The following is a 21,387-nucleotide window of genomic DNA, read 5'->3' as shown; positions in this document are numbered from 1 at the left end:
GACTTTGAGTGTCTCTGTACCTCCATTTCCTCATCTGTTAAATCAGAATAACAATCATGTATGCATGTAGAGTGTTTGAACAGTAAATGAGTAAATGGGTAAAGTAAGCTCAACAGTGTTTACATATGGTATATATAAGTATTAACTATTATTTTTCATACTGGAAGATGACAAATCCATTCACGGGAAAGTTTGATTGATGAAGGTTTAAGAATTATAGAGGAAAGAAAGAATTCAAAACCAAATACCTTATTCTTTTTACTTTTATATTATTAATCATCTTTCAAAATGGTTCCAGCTTTAGTAAGCATTATAATACAGAACATATGTAAATATTTCTTCAAGTGTTGCATGGTTATCAAAGCATAAACATGAATATGAAGTTTGCTGTGTAATAATCTAAAACATTAAAGCTTCTGTGGCATAAATGAGGATAGAATAGAAACTGGCTAAAGTGGGTTTCTATGTAGAATCACACTCATCTAACATTTAAAAAAATAACATGAAATATTCAGGTCTTAGCTATACAATTCAATGAATTTTGGCAAATGAATATACCCGTAACTACCATCCTAATCAAGATATAGAATAGTAGTATTACTCTGAAAATTCTACTTGTCCTCTTCAAGTCAGTTTCCTCCCCCAAAGGCAAGACTATTCTGAATTCTGTCATTAGAAATTATGATTTGAATTATACTTTATCATCCTTGAACTTTATATGAATGAAATCATACAGTATGCGCTCTTCTGTGTCTGACTTCTTTACCTGTACATTGTGTTGTTGCATAAATCAGTTATTTTTTTTTAGGTTCCAGTATTATTCCACTATATGCATACATCATAATTTGTGCATCAATTTGTGTGTTGATGAACATTTAGACTATTTTGAGTTTTTGGGCTACAAGTATAAAGCTGCCATAAACATTTTTTGCACAAGGGATTTTTTTGTACTAAGTTTTGTTTCTCTTGGGTAAATGTCTAGGAGAAGATTTTCTGAATCAAAGGGTAAATATATGTTTAACTTTCTAAGAAACTGACAGTTCTCCCAAGTAGCTGTACATTTTGCAGTCTCTTGGGGATGTATGAAAATTCCAATTGTTCCATGTGGTCATTTACATATAGTTTTGTTGTTTTATTTCATGTTAGCATTTGTAGTGGGTATGAGATAGTATTTAATTGTTTTTCAAATTTTTATTTCCTGGTAACAAATGATGTTGAGCACCTTTTCACATGCTTATTGATCATTTTTATATCTTCTTTTATGACATATCTGAGATCAAGTATTTTCTCCTTTGATAAAGTTGGGTTGTTTGTCTTACTATTGATCTATTGGAGTTAATTATTATACCTTGGACACAAGTACTATATCAGATATATGTATTACAATTTTTTTTCTAGATGTGGCTTACCTTTTTTGATGTTTTACTGGTATTCTTCTATAAGCAAAATCTTTTCAGTTTTGTAAAATCCAATTTATTTTTTTATGTTAATGTATTTTGTTTCCTAAGAAACTTCTGCCTATGCCAAGTTCATTAAGATATTTTTCGATATTGTCTTTGCTTTTCCACTTTAATCTATAATTAATCTTAATTTTAATGTGTATTGTGTAGAGGCTGATACTCATCTTTTTGTTTCATACATTTATCCAGTTGTGCTAGCATCATTTGTTGGAAAAGCTTTTTTCTCCCATTGAATTGCCTGATACCTTTGCTAAAAATCAGTGAAGGCCATCAAAAGGTACAGACTTCCAGTAATAAGGTAAATAAGTGCTGAGAGAGTAGGTCCTAAAAGTTCTCATAATAAGAAAAAAACATATCTTTTCTTTGTCTTTTTTATATCTATATGAGGTGATGAGTGTTAACTAAACTTACTGTGGTTTATCATTTCATAGTATATGCTTGTCATGTCAAATCTTAAACTTGTACAGTGCTGTATGTCAACTATATCTCAATAAAACTGAAAACAAATAATTCACCTTTTGTGTATAGGTCTAGTTCTCAACTCAATAGATTATGTTCCACTGATGAAATTAGTCTGTCCTTAATGCTAATGCAACACTGTTATGATTACATAAATTTTTATACCAGATCTTGGTATCTTTAAGTGTGAGTACTCAACTTTTAATTTTTTTTGGCCATTGTTTTAGCCATTCTAGATACTTTGATTTTCACATAAATTTGAGAGTCTATTTGCTTCTTTCTAAAATGAGCCTGTTGAGATTTTGATTGAGTTTGCATTGAGTCAACAGGAGACCTGATATCTTAATGTTATTGGCTATTTGAGTTCATGAATGGGGTGTGTATAGGTCTGTATCTATTTAGGTTCCTCCTAATTTCTCTCAACAATGTTTTGTAGGTTTTAGTCTGGCACATCTATTATTAGTAAACTGGGAATATGTCTATTCCCAGTAATTTAAAAATATTTTTGATACTATTTTAATGGTATTTTTAAAAATTCCAGTTTGCAGCTCTTCTAAGAATGCAATTGATTTTTGTTTCTACTGGCCTTGTCTGTTGTAACCTTTCTAAATTCACTTACATGAATAGTTATTTTGTATTTCCCTTAGTATCTTCTAGATAAACAATTATAACTTCTACAAGCAAAGACAGTTTTATATCTTCATTTCCAATCTGTAAGCCTTTTCTTTCTTTTACTTCTCTTATTGCATTATCTAGAATCTCTAGTGCAATGTTGAAAAGAAATGATAAGAGCAACATTCTTAGCTTGTTTTGGGACTTAAGAAAATGCTCAATATCCCACCATTTAATATATTAGCTGTAGTTTTTGATAGATGCTCTTTATTGAGGAAGTTCTTTTCTTGTATGCTGAAAATTTTGATCGCTAATGGATATGGAAATCTGTAAAATAGTCTTTTCTGCATCTACTTAGATTATACTACTGCCTCATTTTGTTCTGTTAATATAGTAAATAATATTATTTGATAATTAAATGTTAAATTAGTCTTGCTTCCTGAAACAAACTTGGTTGGATGGAATGAATATATGTATGCATGTACACATATATACAGACATACCTATATCTATATTGTATTTCTAATTAACTAATTTTTAAAGGATTTTTCTTTTATATTCATGACAAATACTGGTTTGCACTTTTCTTTTAGAGTCTGTCAATTTTTTAACTAGTTGCCCAGAACAAGTGTGGAAGTATTTCTTCCCTTTTATTTGCTAAGAGTATTTGTATAAGTTAATATTATGTAATCCTTTAATGTTTGGTAGAATTGTCCAATGAAACCGTTCTGGACTAGAGCTTTTCTTACAAGGAAGAGGGTAATTAAAGCTCACAGTACAACCTGGCTGCCTTTGAGAAATCCTCTCCCTGTTTTCTTTGTTCTCCAACCTGTTTTTGAGACACAGGGAGACATCAGCTCAGGGTTGGAAACTAGTTCTTGACCGCTGCCTGCGGATGTCCTGCACCGGGACTCTCTGTAGTAAAACCTCAATGCAGTGATGTGGGTGGGTATAGTTCCCATCTATGTCTTAGTACTTCAACTTAGGGCTTCATCTGGGACGTTGGGACAGACAGCTTTCCATTTTAGCCTCTCTTTGAAATCATGATAATAGCTAATTGCTGTTGATCACTTGTTAGGTGCCAGACACTCTTTCATACATACTTTATGTCATCAGTTCTCTCTGCAATTCTATAAGGAAACAGAAGCCCAAAGAAGTCAGATCATCTGTATCAAGTCACCCAGAGAGCAGGTTGCAAATTTCTTCCAACACTGCATTACTTTCCTTTTAGAAAAATAAGAATGATTTGTCTGTTAGAAAGAAAATACTGTACATTCTTCAGAAACAAAACCTTCAGGTTTAGTGTCAAAAAATTGTTTAGTGTAAAAAAAAGCCTTAGCTATTTAATATCTTGGGTTTTACAATGGTAAGAGAATTTTGGAGCAAAATTAATCACAGCTCTCACTACATAAAGAGATCTTTCAATGGTATTGTACTCCTATCCATTCTTGTGCTACTGTCATTTATTTTTCATGTATATACATTATATACATTATACACCACAATGCACAATACAATGGTATAGTTTTTGCTTTACAATGTTTGCTGTTTTCAAATAAATTTAGAGGAATTAAAAAAAGATAGGTATCCATGTACCAATCATTTTTAATTACCTTTTTTTCCTGTAGATCTGGGTTTACATATGGTATCACCTGCCTTCCACCTGAAGAAGTTTATAGGCATTTTTCTACTGTAGGTCTGCTGGAAAACTATTCTTTTAGTTTTGGTTAATTGAAAATCTTTTCCACTTTCAATTTTGAAGATATTTTTGCTGGATATAGAAGTCTGGGTTGACAGTTGTCTTGTTTCATTCTGTTTTCTTTCACCACTTTTTGTTTCTTGAACCATCTCAGCCCATTTCCACTCCTGGCCCTCTCTGCTTGCTGTTTAATCTCCCTGGACAACTTTTTAACCAGTTCTCACATCCAGTCTAATTTTCAGCCCTCTGCTTTCATTTCATAGTTATCAGAGAACTCTGTTGACCATATAATCCCAAATCACCCTTCTTTCTTGTCTTTCTCTCATTATCCTGTTAACATCCCATGTGACACTTTCACAATCCTTAATTACATTATTTGTTTAACAATTTGTTTAATTGCTTCTATCTGACTTGCTCCATAAAAATATTGTTTTATTTTCTCCTATACTCTTGGAATTCAGCAAAATATCTAGCATCATAATGAAGGCATAATAATGTTTCTCTAATGTCGAGAGGATGCAACTGAAGTTTCAGGGACATCTAAGGTCTAGTTTTGCTAGACTTGAAAAGACACATGCAGTAGTCACATACTGCTAACCCTCCAGGGCCATCTGTTTTACACACTATGCTAAGGAATATAAACACAAATGTGATGCCTTTTCAAGAAGCTTTTCCAGATTCTCTGAGTTAGAAACAATCCCCTCCTCTAATTCCTGTAACATTCTGTTTTCTCCTGATTGTGACTTTTTATGACCTACCTTGCACTGTTGCTATTTGTATACATATCTTTTCTCTCCAACTGAACTGTCAGCTCCTTGCAGACAGGGGGCATATGGGCACATATCGGCAATCCTGCAGACATACCCTTTGGGTATGCAAAGGGGTTAGGATTCTCTTAAAATGGTATTGCCCTGAAAATGGATTGAATATGAAAGTTAGCATTTTTGTTTAATAAGATTGTCTAGTTCTCTGAGGAAAAAGGAGTCATATAATTCCAAAGTAATTAGAATTTCAACTGAGCATTAATAAAGCCCTAACCTCCCACTGAGGACACTGTGTCATGTGTAGAGGAGGACTCCTCTGTCCCTTCTCTGCCTTTGTTCCTGTTTATATGCACTGCCTTTGTAGTTTATGCTCCCTGTACTTTGCATCGCAATAAAGTGCCAAATATTTTCTGCCCACGCCTCTGTTTGGCTGCAGAGTATGAGGACTGTAATGGAAAGCAACAGATCAGAATATTTTTTAGATTTGTTGGTGATCTTAAAAATGTTCACTTTTAAACATAAATATTTATGGCTGTTGCCAAGCTGTACCTCCATTTGTTATGAGGAGAGCTTTGATTAGTCTGTAGTCTGAAAAGGACCCATATAAATAGCAGTTACCATTGATTATGACCACACTGATGGGGAGCTCTGGAGGGAGGAAGCCCTGAAGCTGGTTTTCATATTCTGATTCCATGCATAAAAGAGGAGAATAGCTCCGTGTGGATAAAATTTCAAACAACTCATCTGCTGGTTGTGATGACATATAGCCTCTGGGTTTGACTACAGGCTATGATAATCCTTCTGAATCATACACACCTGTGAAATGGAAGAGAGGTGTAAGCGCAGCCTTTTTTTATGGAATAACATTTTTTTTAAAAGACTCAGAATTGTTCTGACACACTCAAGGTACCAAAAAGAGTATAAGTGTATGGGGCAGTGCTTTTTAAAGTGTGTGTGTGTGTGTGTGTGTGTGTGTGTGTGTGTGTGTGTGTGTGTGTGTGTGTTGGGGGTGGGATTCCAAGTCCAAAACTTTTTCTAGATTTCCAGGCCCATCTGAAGCTTATAGAATCAGAATTTCTGAATTAGAAACAATCTCCTCTTCTAATTCCTATAACATTCCATTTCCTCCTGATTGTAGCACTTTCCATGATGTCCCTTGCACTGTTACTGTTTGTATACATGTCCTCCCTCACTTCAGCCCCTGGATATCCAGTGGAACACGTCTGGCCTCTTTCCGCTGAGGTCCATTGCCCCAGCTCCTGGCTCTAGGATGTCCCCGCACCAGCCCCGCCCATGCGCGGTACACACGTGATCGGTGGGAGGCTTCCACACACCTTTTGCCCCGACAGGCACTGAGAACAAAGCCAAGCCCAGTCTTGCCACCTCTCTCGCTTTGTTATCAGAGTAGATAACCAGCCACAATCTCTTGCCCTTTGTGTCTCATGGGCGGTGTAAAGAGTCCAGGATAGGGGCATGAAGGCACTCCTCAAGGCAGTTCCACTGAATCCTTTTCCCACAGGCTTGAGTGAGAGAGAACGCGTTCCCCATCTAACAAGGAGAAGGGCAAGTAAAACTCACAGTACAACCTAGCTGCCTTTGAGAAATCCTCTCCCTATTTCTTTCTTCTCCAACCTGTTTTTGAGACACAGGGAGCTGTCAGCTCAGGGTTGGAAACTAGTTCTTGACCTCTGCCTGCAGATGTCCTGCACCGGGACTCTCTGTAGTAAGACCACACTGCCGTGATGTGGGTGGGTATAGTTCCCATCTATGTCTTAGTACTTCAGCTTAGGGCTTCATCTGGGACCTTGGGACAGACAGCATTCCATTTTAGCCTCTCTTATGAAAATCATGATAATAGCTAATTGCTGTTGATCACTTGTTAGGTGCCAGACACTCTTTCATACATACTTTATCTCATCAGTCCTCTCTGCAATTCTATAAGGAAACAGAAGCCCAGAGAAGTCAAATCATTTGTATCAAGTCACCCAGGGAGCAGGTTGCAAATTTCTTCCAACACTGCATTACTTTCCTTTTAGAAAAATAAGAATGATTTGTGTCTTAGAAAGAAAATACTATGTATTCATCAGAAACAAAAGCTTCACATTTGGTGTCAAAAAATTGTTTAAGTGTCAAAAAAAAAGTCTCAGCTATATAATACCTTGGGTTTTACAATGGTAAGATACAGAATTTTGGAGCAACATCAGTTACAGCTCTCACTTGCTAAACATTTTAATATGTATAACTTACTTAATTTGTACAACAACCTTGTGATGTGCATGGCCTCACCTTCGACTTGTAGATGAGGAACTGAGGCCGGGGAGAGATCATGTGACATCCCCTGGATCACACAATGAGGAATCCAGGATGGGAGCCAGGATTTAAATCCAAACTCTCAGTTTACTTTTCTCTCTACTGTCATGGGACCAACTAGCAGAAGAAATCATTCCCCTGTGTGAGCTGTGGCAAATGTTTAAAGTTGTTTGGTTAAAGCTGCTTTTTAACATGCTTGACTCAGGATGAGTTGATATTACAAAGGAGTCAAGGTTTTACTAAACTCCTTGAAAGCAAAGAGCATCTTATTCATCTCGGAATCCCTAGTTCCTGGTGCAAAGTTGATACTCGGTAATGGATGAGTTAGACGAATAAACCAATAAATGAATAACTTTCTTTTAAACTCAATGGTGGAAAATAAGCTTCCATGTAAATAGACCAATATATTTTCCTTCTCCTGGGTATTTACATTTTATAAGACGATCCTGGAAAGAGAACCCAAATAAATAATGTCTGAAGTTGAATTTCTGATTCTGCCATTGGAACAATGGTAGAACATGAACTGAGACAGAGTTTTCCTCTGGAATCTCGAACTTCATTGCAGAGATGACCACTTACCATGTCTATATGCCTTCAGGAAAAAATAGAATGCTTCTTTTTTTGGGTTATAAAATGTCCAGAAACATTTTCCCCAAAGAAGTATGTTCTAATCATTTCAGTCATCCAGAAATGGAGCAGGCTGTTTCTCCTTCTGCTAATGGGCCTGCTGTCTGGGTTCTGGAAGGAGGGGTTCAAGTACTGGAGGGGTAGACCAGATGGCCTCAAGACTCACTCAGTCCCTGAACCTTGGGAGACTCTAGGATCATTCAGGTGGTTGATGACAGAGGTACAGCTAACCAGGTCTGTCTGTTGTCCACAGGTCTGAGGCGCAATTACAGATGTGCCATCTGCAGTGTCTCTCTAAACTCAATAGAACAGTATCATGCCCATCTGAAAGGATCTAAACACCAGACCAAGTAGGTACTTCCATATTTCTCCTCTTCAGCCCTTTGCGTGTAATTTTTAGCATGATGAATAAAGGCTAAACATTTGCTTATTTCAAAATAAGTAGATGGAAACTACGTTTATATCCAAGGTTCCCTTGATATTTATGCTGCTTTAAGCCCCCAGAGTCTGCCTAGCACTCCTTAAAGAATGGCTTTTTCTCCCTTTTGACACAAGTAATGACAGGGTTTTCTCATTTATTCATTTGAAGCTCAGCACTTTTTTTTTTAAACTTCTGGAAATGTTTAGTGTTTTTAAATAAACAATGTTATCTCTGTTTGGAGGATGATATCAGGCTTTGGTGTTGTAAAGTCAAATTCTATGAATGTCATCTACCACTCTCCATTTCTAGGTGAATATTGTCGATTAGTATAGAAACCTAATGATTCCTTTGTATATTAAGTCATTCACATATACAGATATTTCCAATTAAATGGAAGCTCATTCCATTTTATTTCTTTTTTTTTTTTCAAAAATTCTCATGATTTTAAACCAGAGAAGGCTAATCAGGCATAATTTCACCTATATTTATACTGCGCATCTCTTTAAAAATCAAGGACATTAACTTTGTAGGCATTTTTAAAGTAGCTCCTAGGACTAATAAAATCTAATAAAATAGGAAATGAAGGAATATCTCAAAAATATGTAATTTTCCTGGGCGTAATGGTTTTCATTTCTCTCATATTCATTAGCAGAATCTTTTAACAGATTTGACTGTATCAAGGCCTCGTGCATAATGAATGATTCATTCAACAAACATTTATTGAACACCCTTTATGTGTCAGACTCTGAGGTGTGCAAGGGGATACAAAGATGAATCAGCTTAGGCCTTCTGCTTGCCCAGCACCCTGCCCCACTGGGAAAATAGCCATGTTAACACATAGATTATTCTCTAATATTGTAGTGTCCACACCCAGGGCTTTGAGTACCAGGGAGGGAGTGACCAGGGCAGGCTTTATAGGGACATTGGCACTGAGGTTGGGCACATAAGGATCAGGCCATGGTCTGATGTTGCTCACCATTATAACCCCAGGGCCTAGCACAGCATTTGATACATATTAAGGGCTTCGTAAACATTTGTGATGGAATAAATATTTGATTTTAAAAAATGAGTGACTATTTCCCAGGTAGGGATTATGAGGAAGGCACATTCCCCTCAAGGAAATTTCTTTTCAGAGACTTAAAGGTCACGGGGAGTCTGGCTTTGGTGAGGAAATGGAAGCCCAGGGCTGCTTACTGACTCTCAGTCTTTATTCAATATTGTGTACCCGTCTCATGAGTCAAAGGCACTTTCATGACTTGCTTTACTCTGACCCGCCTCATATGATTTTTATCAAGGTAATTCTTCAAAAATATTTTCTCTGATTCATTATGGAGTGCCTAGAATGTTTGTATTGATTACTGGACACTGCTGCCTCCCCACCCCCCAAAAGTCTAGTCATCATCTAACGTGTTATGAGAGGCACCATGTACCTTCTAGTTCACAAGCATGTGGTGTACACATAGACATTTTGCAAGTAGCTACAACAGTAAATGACAGTCTTTTAGGGACATGTATTTATTGCACTTAACAAATAGAAAAAGTTAGATAACAGTGGCTTTAAGTGGCATGCATCATGTAAACAGCTAATGCAGATTGTATCTCTAGCTTCAGGAAAGTCTCCGTGTTTACATGTAAACTTCATATGCTAGAATCTGTGCCAGGCATTTTCACAGCTATTATCCCTTTAAGTACCCTGAGATAAGCATTACTGATATAGTATTTTTTATGAGAAAACTAAGGCTCAGAGAGACTAAGTAGCTTACCCGACGTCACATGTGGCAGAGGTAGGACTGGCCTTGCTGTGTCTGACTCATGCGTCTCTGACTTCACATCACTCAGTCATCACTCAGGCTTGGTCCGGAGGACTGCCAATAGAGACTGCTAAGATGAAGCTGGAAAAGAGCGCATCGCCTCCCTCACGTGACTTAATAAATATACGTGACCTCAGAGGGGCACATCTCCTCCTGCGCTGCCTTCTTTCCAGCAATAACATATTGTTTCTACTTCAGAAACACAAGGTTGCTCTCCTTCCGAAGAGTGTAATGAGGGAGGTGGGAAGAAAATCGTGATAGCGCAGGCCTAATGCCTGTTTCATCAGCCCTTTCACCAAATTTGGGTATCACGTGTGTGTGTGCGTGCGCGCGTATCTTCATTCTCTGAGATAGATTGTTCCATAATTTTCTTGGAATACTGTTGCCAGGGTTGGTACCAAGTTTGTGCTGCCTTCTTAAACTGGCTGAGTGGTCTTCCCTCTCTTTGTAATCCCTGAATGAGTTTGTGGTAAACTGCTGTTATTTCTTACTTAAATATTAAGAATTCATTGATGAAGCACTCTCGTCCTGGAGGAAATACTGTAGGAATAGTTTTATTAGAAATTAAATTTATTTAATAGAGCACTATTCATGTGTTCTATTCTTGTGTCAGTTTTGATATGTTGTTTTTCAATGCGTTTGCCCATTTTATCTACATTTTTACATGGATTGGTGTAAAGTTCTTCATAATTTACTTTTAATGCCTATAGGATATTTGTCACTCCTGACATGGATTATTAGCGTCTCTTCCCCTTTTTTCTGATCATTTTGTTAGAAGTTTTTGTCAGTCTTTATTGTCTTTTTGATGAACACAGGTTGGGGTTTGTTGATTTTCTCTATGTACAGTTCTTTTCTGCCATTTAAAAAATTATTTCCTTCTCTCTACTCCCTTTGGATTTAATTAATATTTCCTCCAGCTTCTTATGAAAGTATAGGTTATTAATTTTTCAGTGTTTCTTTTTCTGCTCTATGCATTTAAGTCTCTCACTATGCCTCAGCAGGTTATTTTAGCTGCATTCATCATTTTTATTTTTTATCCCAGAAGTAATGTGTGTATGGTGTTTTCATTATTATTTCTTTCAACATATTTTCTAATTTTCTTGTGATTTTCTTCTTTTACTTATTATTTAGAAGTGTTTTACTTAATGCCCAATGTTTGGGGGCTTTCTCTACTTATCTTCTTTGTGATTAATTTGTACTTGGATTCTGTGCTCAGAGGACGTATTCTAAGTGATTTCAATTCCTTGAAATTTGTGTGACCTTGCTCTGTACCCCACGCCTTCAGCCCATCTTGGTAATGCTCCGCATTCACTTGAAAAGAATGTCTTTTTCAGTAGTTGGGTACCTGAGTCTACATATTAATTATGTCGTTTCTTAATCTCGATCAAATCTTCTACGTCCTTATTGATTTTTTGTGTCTGCTTGTTATATCCATGAGAAACAGAGATAGTTCATCTCCAACTATATAGTCTTAACTATATACTATGTGGTGGATTTGTCTATGCGTCCTCTTAATGCTAACTTTTTATGCTTTATATATTTAAAAGTATAGTATCTGATTATTAGATTATATAATTAGTTATTATATAATAGATATATTACTATTAAATGTGTATTCAGGATTTTTTATGTAATCCTATTGAATCGGCCCTTTTTATAATATTTTGTCATGAAGTGTCCTCCTTTGTTACTCATAACACTTTCCTAGTATTACAGTAAATACAGTAATTGTGAACATCAGCTGTCCCAGTTCTTCAAAGCTTTCCACTGTATTTCCTCTATATTTCATCCACCTTTTGTTGTGTTAGCAGGCAGAGGTTTAGTGCAATACCAGACACCCACCAGACCCGAAAATGGAAGTCAGACAAATGGTTCTTAACTAGTCCCATCTGACCGATTAAATCAATGTAAGTATGATGGTGACAGTCATTTTCAAGGTCTTCCATATATTTATATTTTTAGTTAATAATTCTAGAGAAGTGTCAGAGGTGAGTGAGGTTGTGAAATTGTGAGCTGGAAAGAGCACTGAATTTGGAGTCAAGAGATTTTATTTGCAGCACAACTTTGCCAGGGCCACCTTGGGCGCTGACAGATCATCTTGAGGTCTGTTCCCTCATGAGCAAGGCTAGAGACGACACGTGTGCGTCCGCTTCCCATGCCTTGCTAATGATTCTGAAACTCTTTCCTACTGATCCTGAATTCAGCCTTAAAACCCTTCTTAAAACAGGTCCCCAGCCAGCCTTTACCATTGTACCAGACATAGTAATGTCCCCCCTCTGTTTATATCCACCCAGAACCTCAGAATGAGACCTTAGTTGCAAAGGGGGTCTTTGCAGATATAAACAGTGAAGAATCTCAAGCTGAAATCATTCTGGTGTCTTCATGAACAAAAGGACAGGGAGATGGGACACACACAGAGAAGAAGGCCTTTCCTTAAGGCAGCCCTAGGAAAGTAACGCTGTGTGACTCCTGCAGGCCTAGTTCCACAAGCATCCCCTTCAGCCACATTTTCCTGGGCGGCTGCTCTCTGTGCCTGTCCCAGTACTGACAGTGATGGTGGTGGTAGTGATGAAACCACTACTGGTCACTGGAGCAACATTTCTATATGACCAGAGCACAGCAGCACATTCAAATGCTTTGAAAGTGTTATCATATCTACTATGTGCAGCATCCCAATAACTGACCAGATGTTCACACCTCCATTTTATAGGTTAGAAAATGGACTCTCAGAGAAGCTAAGTGATTTGTCCAAGGTCCCAAAAATAATTGGTTGGCAGAGCCAAGAGCAGAAGTAGGGTTATTGGCCGTCATTACTATTACTATTATAATAATACTTAAATAATACTGTTATTATCATAGTACTCCTTAGTAGAAGTAAAGGGGTGTTTTTTCCTTTTTGGCAAGTGTGGTAAACAGCAAAATGACAGTCATATTGTGTCCATTGTTACATGGCAAGAGAAATATTAAGTATCTAATGAGATTAAAGGTTTAAAAATGCTAATGATCACACTAACATATAAAGCAAATGCCTATTAGTAGATTATTCAGGGTTTCCAGGGGATGTAGTCTGTCCATTAGTACAAATGATTAAAATGAAATGTAAAAGTGCATGAATACACACCGTAGGCTGATGAACAGTCCCTCCTTAATGTACTTAAATTTGAGTTTAGGGAACACTTCCAGCCTCAGGACATTGTATTACCTAGAAATAAAGGGTATAAAAGTTATCATTACTTACTTTGATATGTCAGTTGGTTGAAAATGATACTCAAGCATCTAAGAGAATAAATCAGACTGACCAAAAGGCAGTAGAAATTTCTAAATTTGCTTTGTCCATTGAGAAGCTTTAAATGGTCATACTCATTGCCTTTCTGCAGTTTTTTCCGGCTAGTATGAATCTTTCAGGTAAGATTTTTGTATTGTTCATTTCCCCCATTTTATTCATTTGTTTGGGAAGTGATTTAATGCATACTGACTCATTGTCAGGGCCGGAATATATTTGGTTTAACTATCTTGGGACTCAGTTTCTGCATTCAAGATAGTAGTTAGTTATCGAGGGGCACACAACAATAAATAGTTTTGCAAGATAGGCCAACTGCCAAGAACTTTCTGGACTTCTAATAAATAAAAGTAGCTTCAAATCCCAAGAAGATGTTCTCTTTGGAAACAAGCAAGCAAATGACAGATCCATTCACGGGCTTCTTCTGAGGCTAAAAATACAGATATTCTTTGTGGAATTTTTCAATGTGATCTGCTGGTGCTCACCAAATATTTCAATAATCAAAGGGGTTAGGACTTTGGTATTGTGCTATATTTTTTTATGAGAAAGTTTTTTTTTCTTTAAAATATATAAAATACATATTATTGGTAAAGTTCTGAGATGAGAAGGGCAGAGGAAGTACCAGAAATAGAGCTGTATGTTCTCAGCGAATGTCAAGTTGTTTTTCTTTAGCTGATAATCATTTGTACACTTGCTTGGTAAGGCCTGGGTTAAAGAGGGAGATATAGAAGCCAGCGCAGTTGTATGACTCCAGCTGGGCAAAATAGCTTTTCTGGGAAGTGGGGCTTCTGGGGTATACAGCGTCTTTCTAGATGAAGGGGTCCTAGGCCCTGTAATTAAGGTGTTTGCTGTAGTCCAGGAATAGGCGGTGGCAGGCTATGGGTCAAAGGATGTTCTTTCTTTAGTCTTGTTTTTTATAAACAGAATATTCAGGTCCACGGTGGTCAAGGGCCCTCCCTTCTCTGAGGAAGGCCCTTGATAAAGTAAGAGTCGAGCTTCTCCAATAGAAGGGACAGGAGCCCACAGAGAGAATTCCACAGAAGCCAAAAAAAAGCAATGTGTGTGTGTCTCTCTCTGCAGCACAAATGCACAGGAAACCCTAACAGCTCTGTTGTTCCTGAGTCTCCCTTGCGTGCTCTTGCTGTATATATCCTGCCTAGGGATACATTGTAATTACAGTATGTGAACAGATCAGGCCTTCTGTGGCTTGAAAAGAATGAAATGGGAGCACTTTCCTCCTTTCATATTGCTTCTAGAATCACTGATGACACCTAATGTCTTTAGCTCACTCACTTCTGATCCCCCTCCTTCTTGGGGGACTTGTAATAATTATTTTTGCCTTGCTTAAAATTTGCATGAGTCACAGCTGTCTGCAGAGGAGTTCTGAGCTAATGACTTGATGTCTCAGACTTCACTGTGGGGCCCATTTGAATCCTTCTCATGTTCTTTATCATTCTGCCTCATGTAGTCATCCAGTACCGATCACCACGGGTGCAAAGCCATTACCTGATATGGTTCTGAAAAGTCCATCTGGATCAAGTATGAAAGGGACTGGAAAAAGGTTGGATTCAGACAGCCAGAGTCCCAGTGCCACCACTGCTTTGCACACCCTCTGTGGCTTTTAACAACTCTAAAAATGATCTTAAAGTAGATCTAGCAAGATGCAATTTACACACAATAAAATGCATAGATTTCAGGTGCACAGTGTGATGGATTTTGACATATATATATATATACACCTTGTAACTACCAGCAGAAACACCTGATAGGACATTTTCATAACCACCAAAAGTTCTCCTGGGCCCCTTTTCAGCCAATACCCATCCCCAGCCAAACACTTTCTGATTTCTGTCACCACAGCTTAGCAGTGCCTGTACTGGGACATGATGGGACCTTTGGTATGTATTCTTTTCTGTCTGGCTTCTTCCCTCCAACACGACATCTCTGAGATTCACTCACATTGTTGCATGTTGCCACAGTTCTTTCCTTCTGTGTATGGCTTTCAACCAATCATATCCCCTCACTGAGCTTTAATGCCTTCATTTGATACATGATGGGATTGGAATATGGGACAGCCAAGGCCTCATCAATTCTAATCTTCTCTAACTGTATGACTTCCAGATTTAGATTCTTTTACTTTATCATAATTTCCAGCTGGCTGAAGAGTGGCTATAAAATAATTCCTCTGTGGTGCTTACTTGTCTACTGCTTAGTGGCCCAGGAGCTGAGCAGAGCCCTGTAAGATTTGGGTCCTGGGGTCCTGTTTATTCTGTCCATGAAAGACAAGAAAGTTTCTCAAATGCTTATGACTTGGTAAAACAGTAGTGATGCTGGTTGTCTAAGGAGAAGATAGAAAAACGCTTATTTTAACTTTATTCCACACTATGCATACAGAGCACAAACTCTGGTGGCTACTCAGGCAAATGAGGGTAGGTAGGAGGGATTCAGGAAAGGAGACCTTAGCCCTTCCCCTGAGCAGCCCAGGCTTCTGGATTTTCCTCATTCTGAGTCTTCTGTAAGCTACTCAAACCCTCTTACACATCTCACCAAAGTTCATTAGAAATTAGAGAATATCCATTTTTAACTATCTTTAGTTGCCATTGACTTTTACTCCAACCAAAATTGAGTAGAATACTGAGTTTGGCCAACATTTGTCAAATCTCTCAAAGATTATCTTTGGACATGAAATTCCAGGGAATTGAAATACATAAAGGACCTCATTTCCTTTTGATCAGTCTCACTGGGGAAACTGGGGGAGGAGAGAAGACAGAAATAGAAACATATCATTGGTTGTGCTGCTGAGTCCAGCTCCCAGTCACCTGTTTTTGGGGAGGAGGAGAGGATTGAGTGGGTCTGGGATTTTCATGGTGTGGATGGGACACTAAGAATGATTGGCGTGAGTGGTTGGACAAATCAGCTCCTCGCCCCAATTAATTCAATCCCACAACCAAAATCTACTGGGCATCTAGTATTCATGGGACATTAAAACAGGTATTGAGCACAACAGAAGGAGATACAGAGGTATTTATACCTCTCAACAAGTTTATAATCTAGTTGAGGGGGTTCAAAAAGTAGTCAAGTGATCATAGTTAAAATCAGCACAGGACATGGTAAGCATACGAGGCACAGAATGCTGCTGGGATTCAGGGGAACAAGTAACTGCACCAGCTGAGGCCCCCAAGGAGGGGTTAGGGTGGAGTGAGTACAGGAAAGTGGCTTGGGAATGAGACCATCTGGGTGGGATCCTGGCTCTGCCATCTACTAGCTGTGCAGCCCTGAGCTAAAGAGCTCTCTGTGGCTTGGTTTCCACATTCAGACTCCTGATAGAGTCTCTTTGCCATTCTGATTCTATGGAGCTCATTTTTCTTCCCCATTTACATTTTTCATTTTCTCTTTGAAAAAATATGTATCCCTTCTACTCAGGCAACTCAAGTGGGATTCAATCAGTTAATGTTGAGATTAGCCAGGATCTCCTAGGAGCAGTAGCTTAGAGTTGCTGTTTGATAGATGACCTATCTTCCTGAATTGGAAGGGTTTTCTCAAAAAACAATTGATCTCCAAGTGAGAGGGTGACACATCTTTAAGTGTAACCACTGTTATTTAAGTTACAGCTTTGTGGCAAACATTTTGAAGGTTTTTGTGTTTTTCATTATTGAGTTTGTATTATCTAGACCATTCTGTATTGTGTTAAGAAGAGCCAGATATAACCAGAATCTGGACCTCAGTCAGAACATAAATTTCTATAACCATCACTGCAGCCATATATGTCTGTCACTCTTAATAGTCCTGAAGAGCAAATAGGAAATGTGTGTTTTTTTCTGTAGCTTTTAGGTCACAGAAAAATCTCTGTCCATTTCATGCTGAGTAGTCAAATACAAATCAAAATCTTTAAAGCTAGCTTTCAGAAATGTGGGTGATATTTCGAGCTCAGGACACAATGAGTTCAAAGTTCTACCCACAGCCTCTGGTACTGTTTTACTCTCCAGAGATATATCTGTCTTTTTTCTTCCTTATTTGAGTGCCCCTTCTTCTAAAGACACCTAACAGAATAACACATGTACTTCACTCACTTTGATTTTCTAAAACTATCACCACTGAACTTAGTCTGTTCTAACAAAAAGATCTTAAAATAACCCTAAATAGATGAGTTTCAGACCTCTGCTTTTATTTCCTTGATAATGGAGAAAGTTCAAATACTAGAGTCAGTTTTCTAACATCTTTCCAGTGTTAAATAAAATAAACTTCCTAATAGGTAAGATTTTCATGGGCAGACCACGTCCTAAATTAGAATCTATTTGTCCTTGAATATTTATATCAGAAAGGACACTTCAAGTCTCTGGCATTGATGGGTTTAGTTAGTATTCTGACATTTCTCATTTTAAATCTAGCTTTAGGTCAGCATAATTCCTGCTCAGGAAAACCAAGTAGGGGGACTTCAGGTTTCTCACCCACCTCTGTACCTGGAAGGTTTGGAAGCCAACTATACAGGTTTCTATTTTTAGTCTTGGGACCAGATGTCATAATTTTGTTTTGCTATATTATGTAAGAGTCCTAGAGGTAAAAGCGTGCCTCCTATGGAAAAGAGAGGTCACATAAAAAAGAAATCAGAGATTGTTGCCACCAGGGAATGTAGTGACTTACATCTGTCGTTCCCTTTCTCAAAGTGACATAAAAGAAGGGGTCAGGCCCATATAATATTTTAAATGACTAAATACTAAAGGTTTGCAGTTCCAGTGAGAGGTCCCTCCACTTCTGGGTCCACTGAAACTGCCAGAGAGCCTCCTGGTGACTCTGCTGTCTCCGTGATGAGGGTCTGTGAGCTCTCTGAGCAGCTGGCCCGGAAGTGGAGCTGCGGAACGCAGACGCGATATTGTCGGCAGGAATGTCAGCTCAGGTACTGACTGATCCTGTGCCCAGTGTAGACTGGAACCGGAGCTGAGAAGGGAGGAAAGAAGATAGACTCAGAGCCCAGGAAGCATGTCAGGTGTGGACAGGGTAAGGCCCCAAGGAAGTGTATGTTGTTGTCATAGAAACTGACTTCTAAGGCCTTCCCCCAAAAAACCTATTTCCTTTGCTTTCATTACTTATAGATGACGATTTAAATCCTGAAACACCTATAGGATATTTCATTGCCATTAAGTGAAGAAAGAAACCAGAAATGAAAATTATATTAAGAATAAGTGGCATCTGTGATCAAAGAATGATGATTAGAGGCATTTATCCATCCAACTTCTATTGAAAATCACTCTAATTATTCTTTCTCCCTTCATGCTTCTAACATTTTATTTAGCATGTGGTTCTAGGAATTGATAGCAAGTGATTAATTCCTATACGATAGTTTGCAGAGAAAAGAGTTTAAGTCTGAGTCAGATTTTCAAAATAAGAACTACTTTTTTGCTCTAAAACAGAGTTTCTTTTAACCTTGAAGTAGGATAACTCCTGGAGCTTTTGATTAAAATATCTTATACCCACAATGGATGCTCAATAATTAATAGTCTTATTTTTTCTCAACTGTGTAATTAGGATTGAGGCCAACATGGGACTTGGAATGACTACAGTCAATGAATATCATGACTATCATTCATTCCAAAATATTTCCTGCCAATTGTAATTTCTCTCTTCCCATGAAAGGAGGTGACAGGTTATAACACTGGACCTGCCTATCATGTGATTTCAGAGAATTGCTTTCTTCTCTCAAAGTGATACCCTTAAACCTACACACCTGCTAGCTAATTGTCAATTTTTTTCACATAGAAAAAGTTCATTTTTGTGTACTTTCCCATGGACATGCCATAATTGCCCAACAGGATTTGTAAATGACGCATGTCAGAATCTTACCAGTGAGAAGTTTAGATGGGGATGCCGAGATGGAAATGTAAAGGGCATCGCTGAATGGGCAGAGGAGGCAGACGGAGGGCTGGGACTGCGAGGACTGGCTGGGCCTGCTGGGCCCAGGGCTAGCCAAGTGCAAGAAGTGTCCTCACTTCCTGCTACTCTGGACTTATACAAAGAAAAGTGAGAAATACAAAACTTGATGAGTTAAATATTTTCTCTCTACACAGAAATTTCTAGACTCCGTTACCATCACCCATTATAATTTCTTTGGCTTCTCTAGCTTAATGCTCAAAAAGCAAGTATGTTGAGTATTCTGGAACAACCACAGGGGTACTGACCTCATGACTCACCCATTTTATCCTTTTGGAGAACAAGGAAAAAGTAGCTTCATTATCATTTTTAGTCAGAGAAAAGGTTGTTAGATAGCAGACATATAGGCTCCAGAAGTCTGGGGGACCCTGGGTGAGAACGTGGAGAGGATTCTTCCTCCTTCGGCCACTGGGTGAAGGGCCAAAGGCTGCCCCTCAGGGAGCCTGATTTGGGGAGCAAAGATAGGGGCTAGAAGGAGCTAAGAAGCCTGTCTTCCACTTTCCAGCCTCCCCCCATTCCCCCTATTTCTGACTGCTTTTCAGAGTCAAGGGCTAGCTATCTTTAGGGACAAAGCCACTGTCATCTAATAATTCATGTCCTTATCATCTCTCCTCATATGTATTGGTCCAGTGGGAGTTGGAAGTGAAGAGAAACACATGATCAAGTCATGCAGAATCAGGCAGGTTAAAAAAATCCCTTAAGACATAGACCTCTAAGTCAAATTTTAAATCTTGTCTAAAAAAATTTTTTTTTTCACTTTAAAATTACTTCTCTCACTAGTAGTGCTCAAAGAGGATGAGATGTGTCTGTTGCCTTTGGATTTGGGCAGATGTAGTTAGGGCTTCCTGGGATGCTCCTTCTTTTGTAAGTCCTGGTGCTTGAGAATGGTCCCATTCATTCTGTGCATTTGCTCTACATCTAGCTGAAGGTCATATACTGCAAGGATTAGGGCCGGCCAAAAAAACCTGATGCTTTCAAAAAGCCTAGAGTTTGAGTTTAAATTAAAAAACAATAAAAGAACATTTAAATACTAGCACATGAGAGTTATATTATGTAACATCATGCAAGCAAATGAGAAAAGGGAAAGCTTAGTGCAGATATGAATAATGAGGGAAATGTACTTGGATGAGATGAACTCAGGCTGAGGAATAAGGATTAACTCAGTTTGGGTGAGGGGCTGAGTTTAAGGGGTTTAAGAACATCCAGGTACAGATGCCGGTGGGCATTTAGGTTTATGGCTCTGGAGTTCCAAACAGAGATGATGGCTGGACACAGATCAGTGCATAGGAAATTGCTGAAGTGGATAAAATGGAAACAGATGGGATCACTCAAGGAGTGTGTACAGTGAAGAGCAAAGATAATACACATTCATGCATATAAGTGTGCAGTGCACACAGGCACATGTACACGGGTGACAAAGGAAGAAAAGTCAGCACTTTTGCTCAAAATGACACAGTTTACATTTCTATTCTAAGTAGGAGAACAGGACTGATTAGTGCTTTGGAAGCTAAGGAAGAAAAACATTCCAAGGAGGAGAGTGCATTTCAGAATCACTAGCTACCAGGAAAAGTCAAGTAGGAAGAGGACTAAAAAAATCCAGGGGTTTTGCTGATCAGGAGGTGGCAATGGATTTTTGCCAGGGGAGTCGTGCTGAAGTTTCGAGGCAGTGAGGCCCCAGTGGCTGGTGTCGGATGAAGCAAGGGTGTTCCGTAGCGGTGTCCTCACTGTGTGACCGACTGGGCCCCGCAGCCCGCAGCCGACAGTGGGGAGAGGGTCCAGGGTGACATGCCCCGGAGTGGCATCTGGCAGACAGGGTTTGGCCTGAGAACTCCAAGTCAAATAGCAGAGCCCTCTTTTAAAATAAATAGTATATGGTATTTATAAAAACAGAACTCTGTTGCCCTTGTCTAGCTTGGATTAACGCTTAGTCTACAGGCACACACCTGATCATCTACATTTGCTCTCTTACAACACTAAACTATGTTTTCTACCTTTATCTTGCATCTACCTAACACTTCA

The 21,387-nt window shown here is 38.4% G+C and overlaps 1 protein-coding gene across 4 annotated transcripts in view; it reads left to right on the top strand.

The window, feature by feature from the left end:
* The window catches only part of ZMAT4 (zinc finger matrin-type 4), a 323,506-nt gene that overhangs the window by 274,706 nt on the left and 27,413 nt on the right, over positions 1 to 21,387 (top strand). For 3 of the 4 annotated variants that reach the window (XM_073218831.1, XM_017680823.3, XM_017680834.3), the window contains one exon: positions 8,185 to 8,281. The exons of the other annotated variant lie outside the window; for it this stretch is intronic. In XM_073218831.1, the coding sequence (XP_073074932.1) occupies positions 8,185 to 8,281 (97 nt within the window). Of the gene's footprint in view, positions 1 to 8,184; positions 8,282 to 21,387 lie in introns of those variants that run through there. 4 annotated transcript variants of the gene reach the window in all.

This window comes from Manis javanica, chromosome 12, assembly GCF_040802235.1.
Source record: "Manis javanica isolate MJ-LG chromosome 12, MJ_LKY, whole genome shotgun sequence".
Taxonomy (NCBI): domain Eukaryota; kingdom Metazoa; phylum Chordata; class Mammalia; order Pholidota; family Manidae; genus Manis; species Manis javanica.
This window is presented reverse-complemented; position numbering and strand designations above follow the sequence as displayed.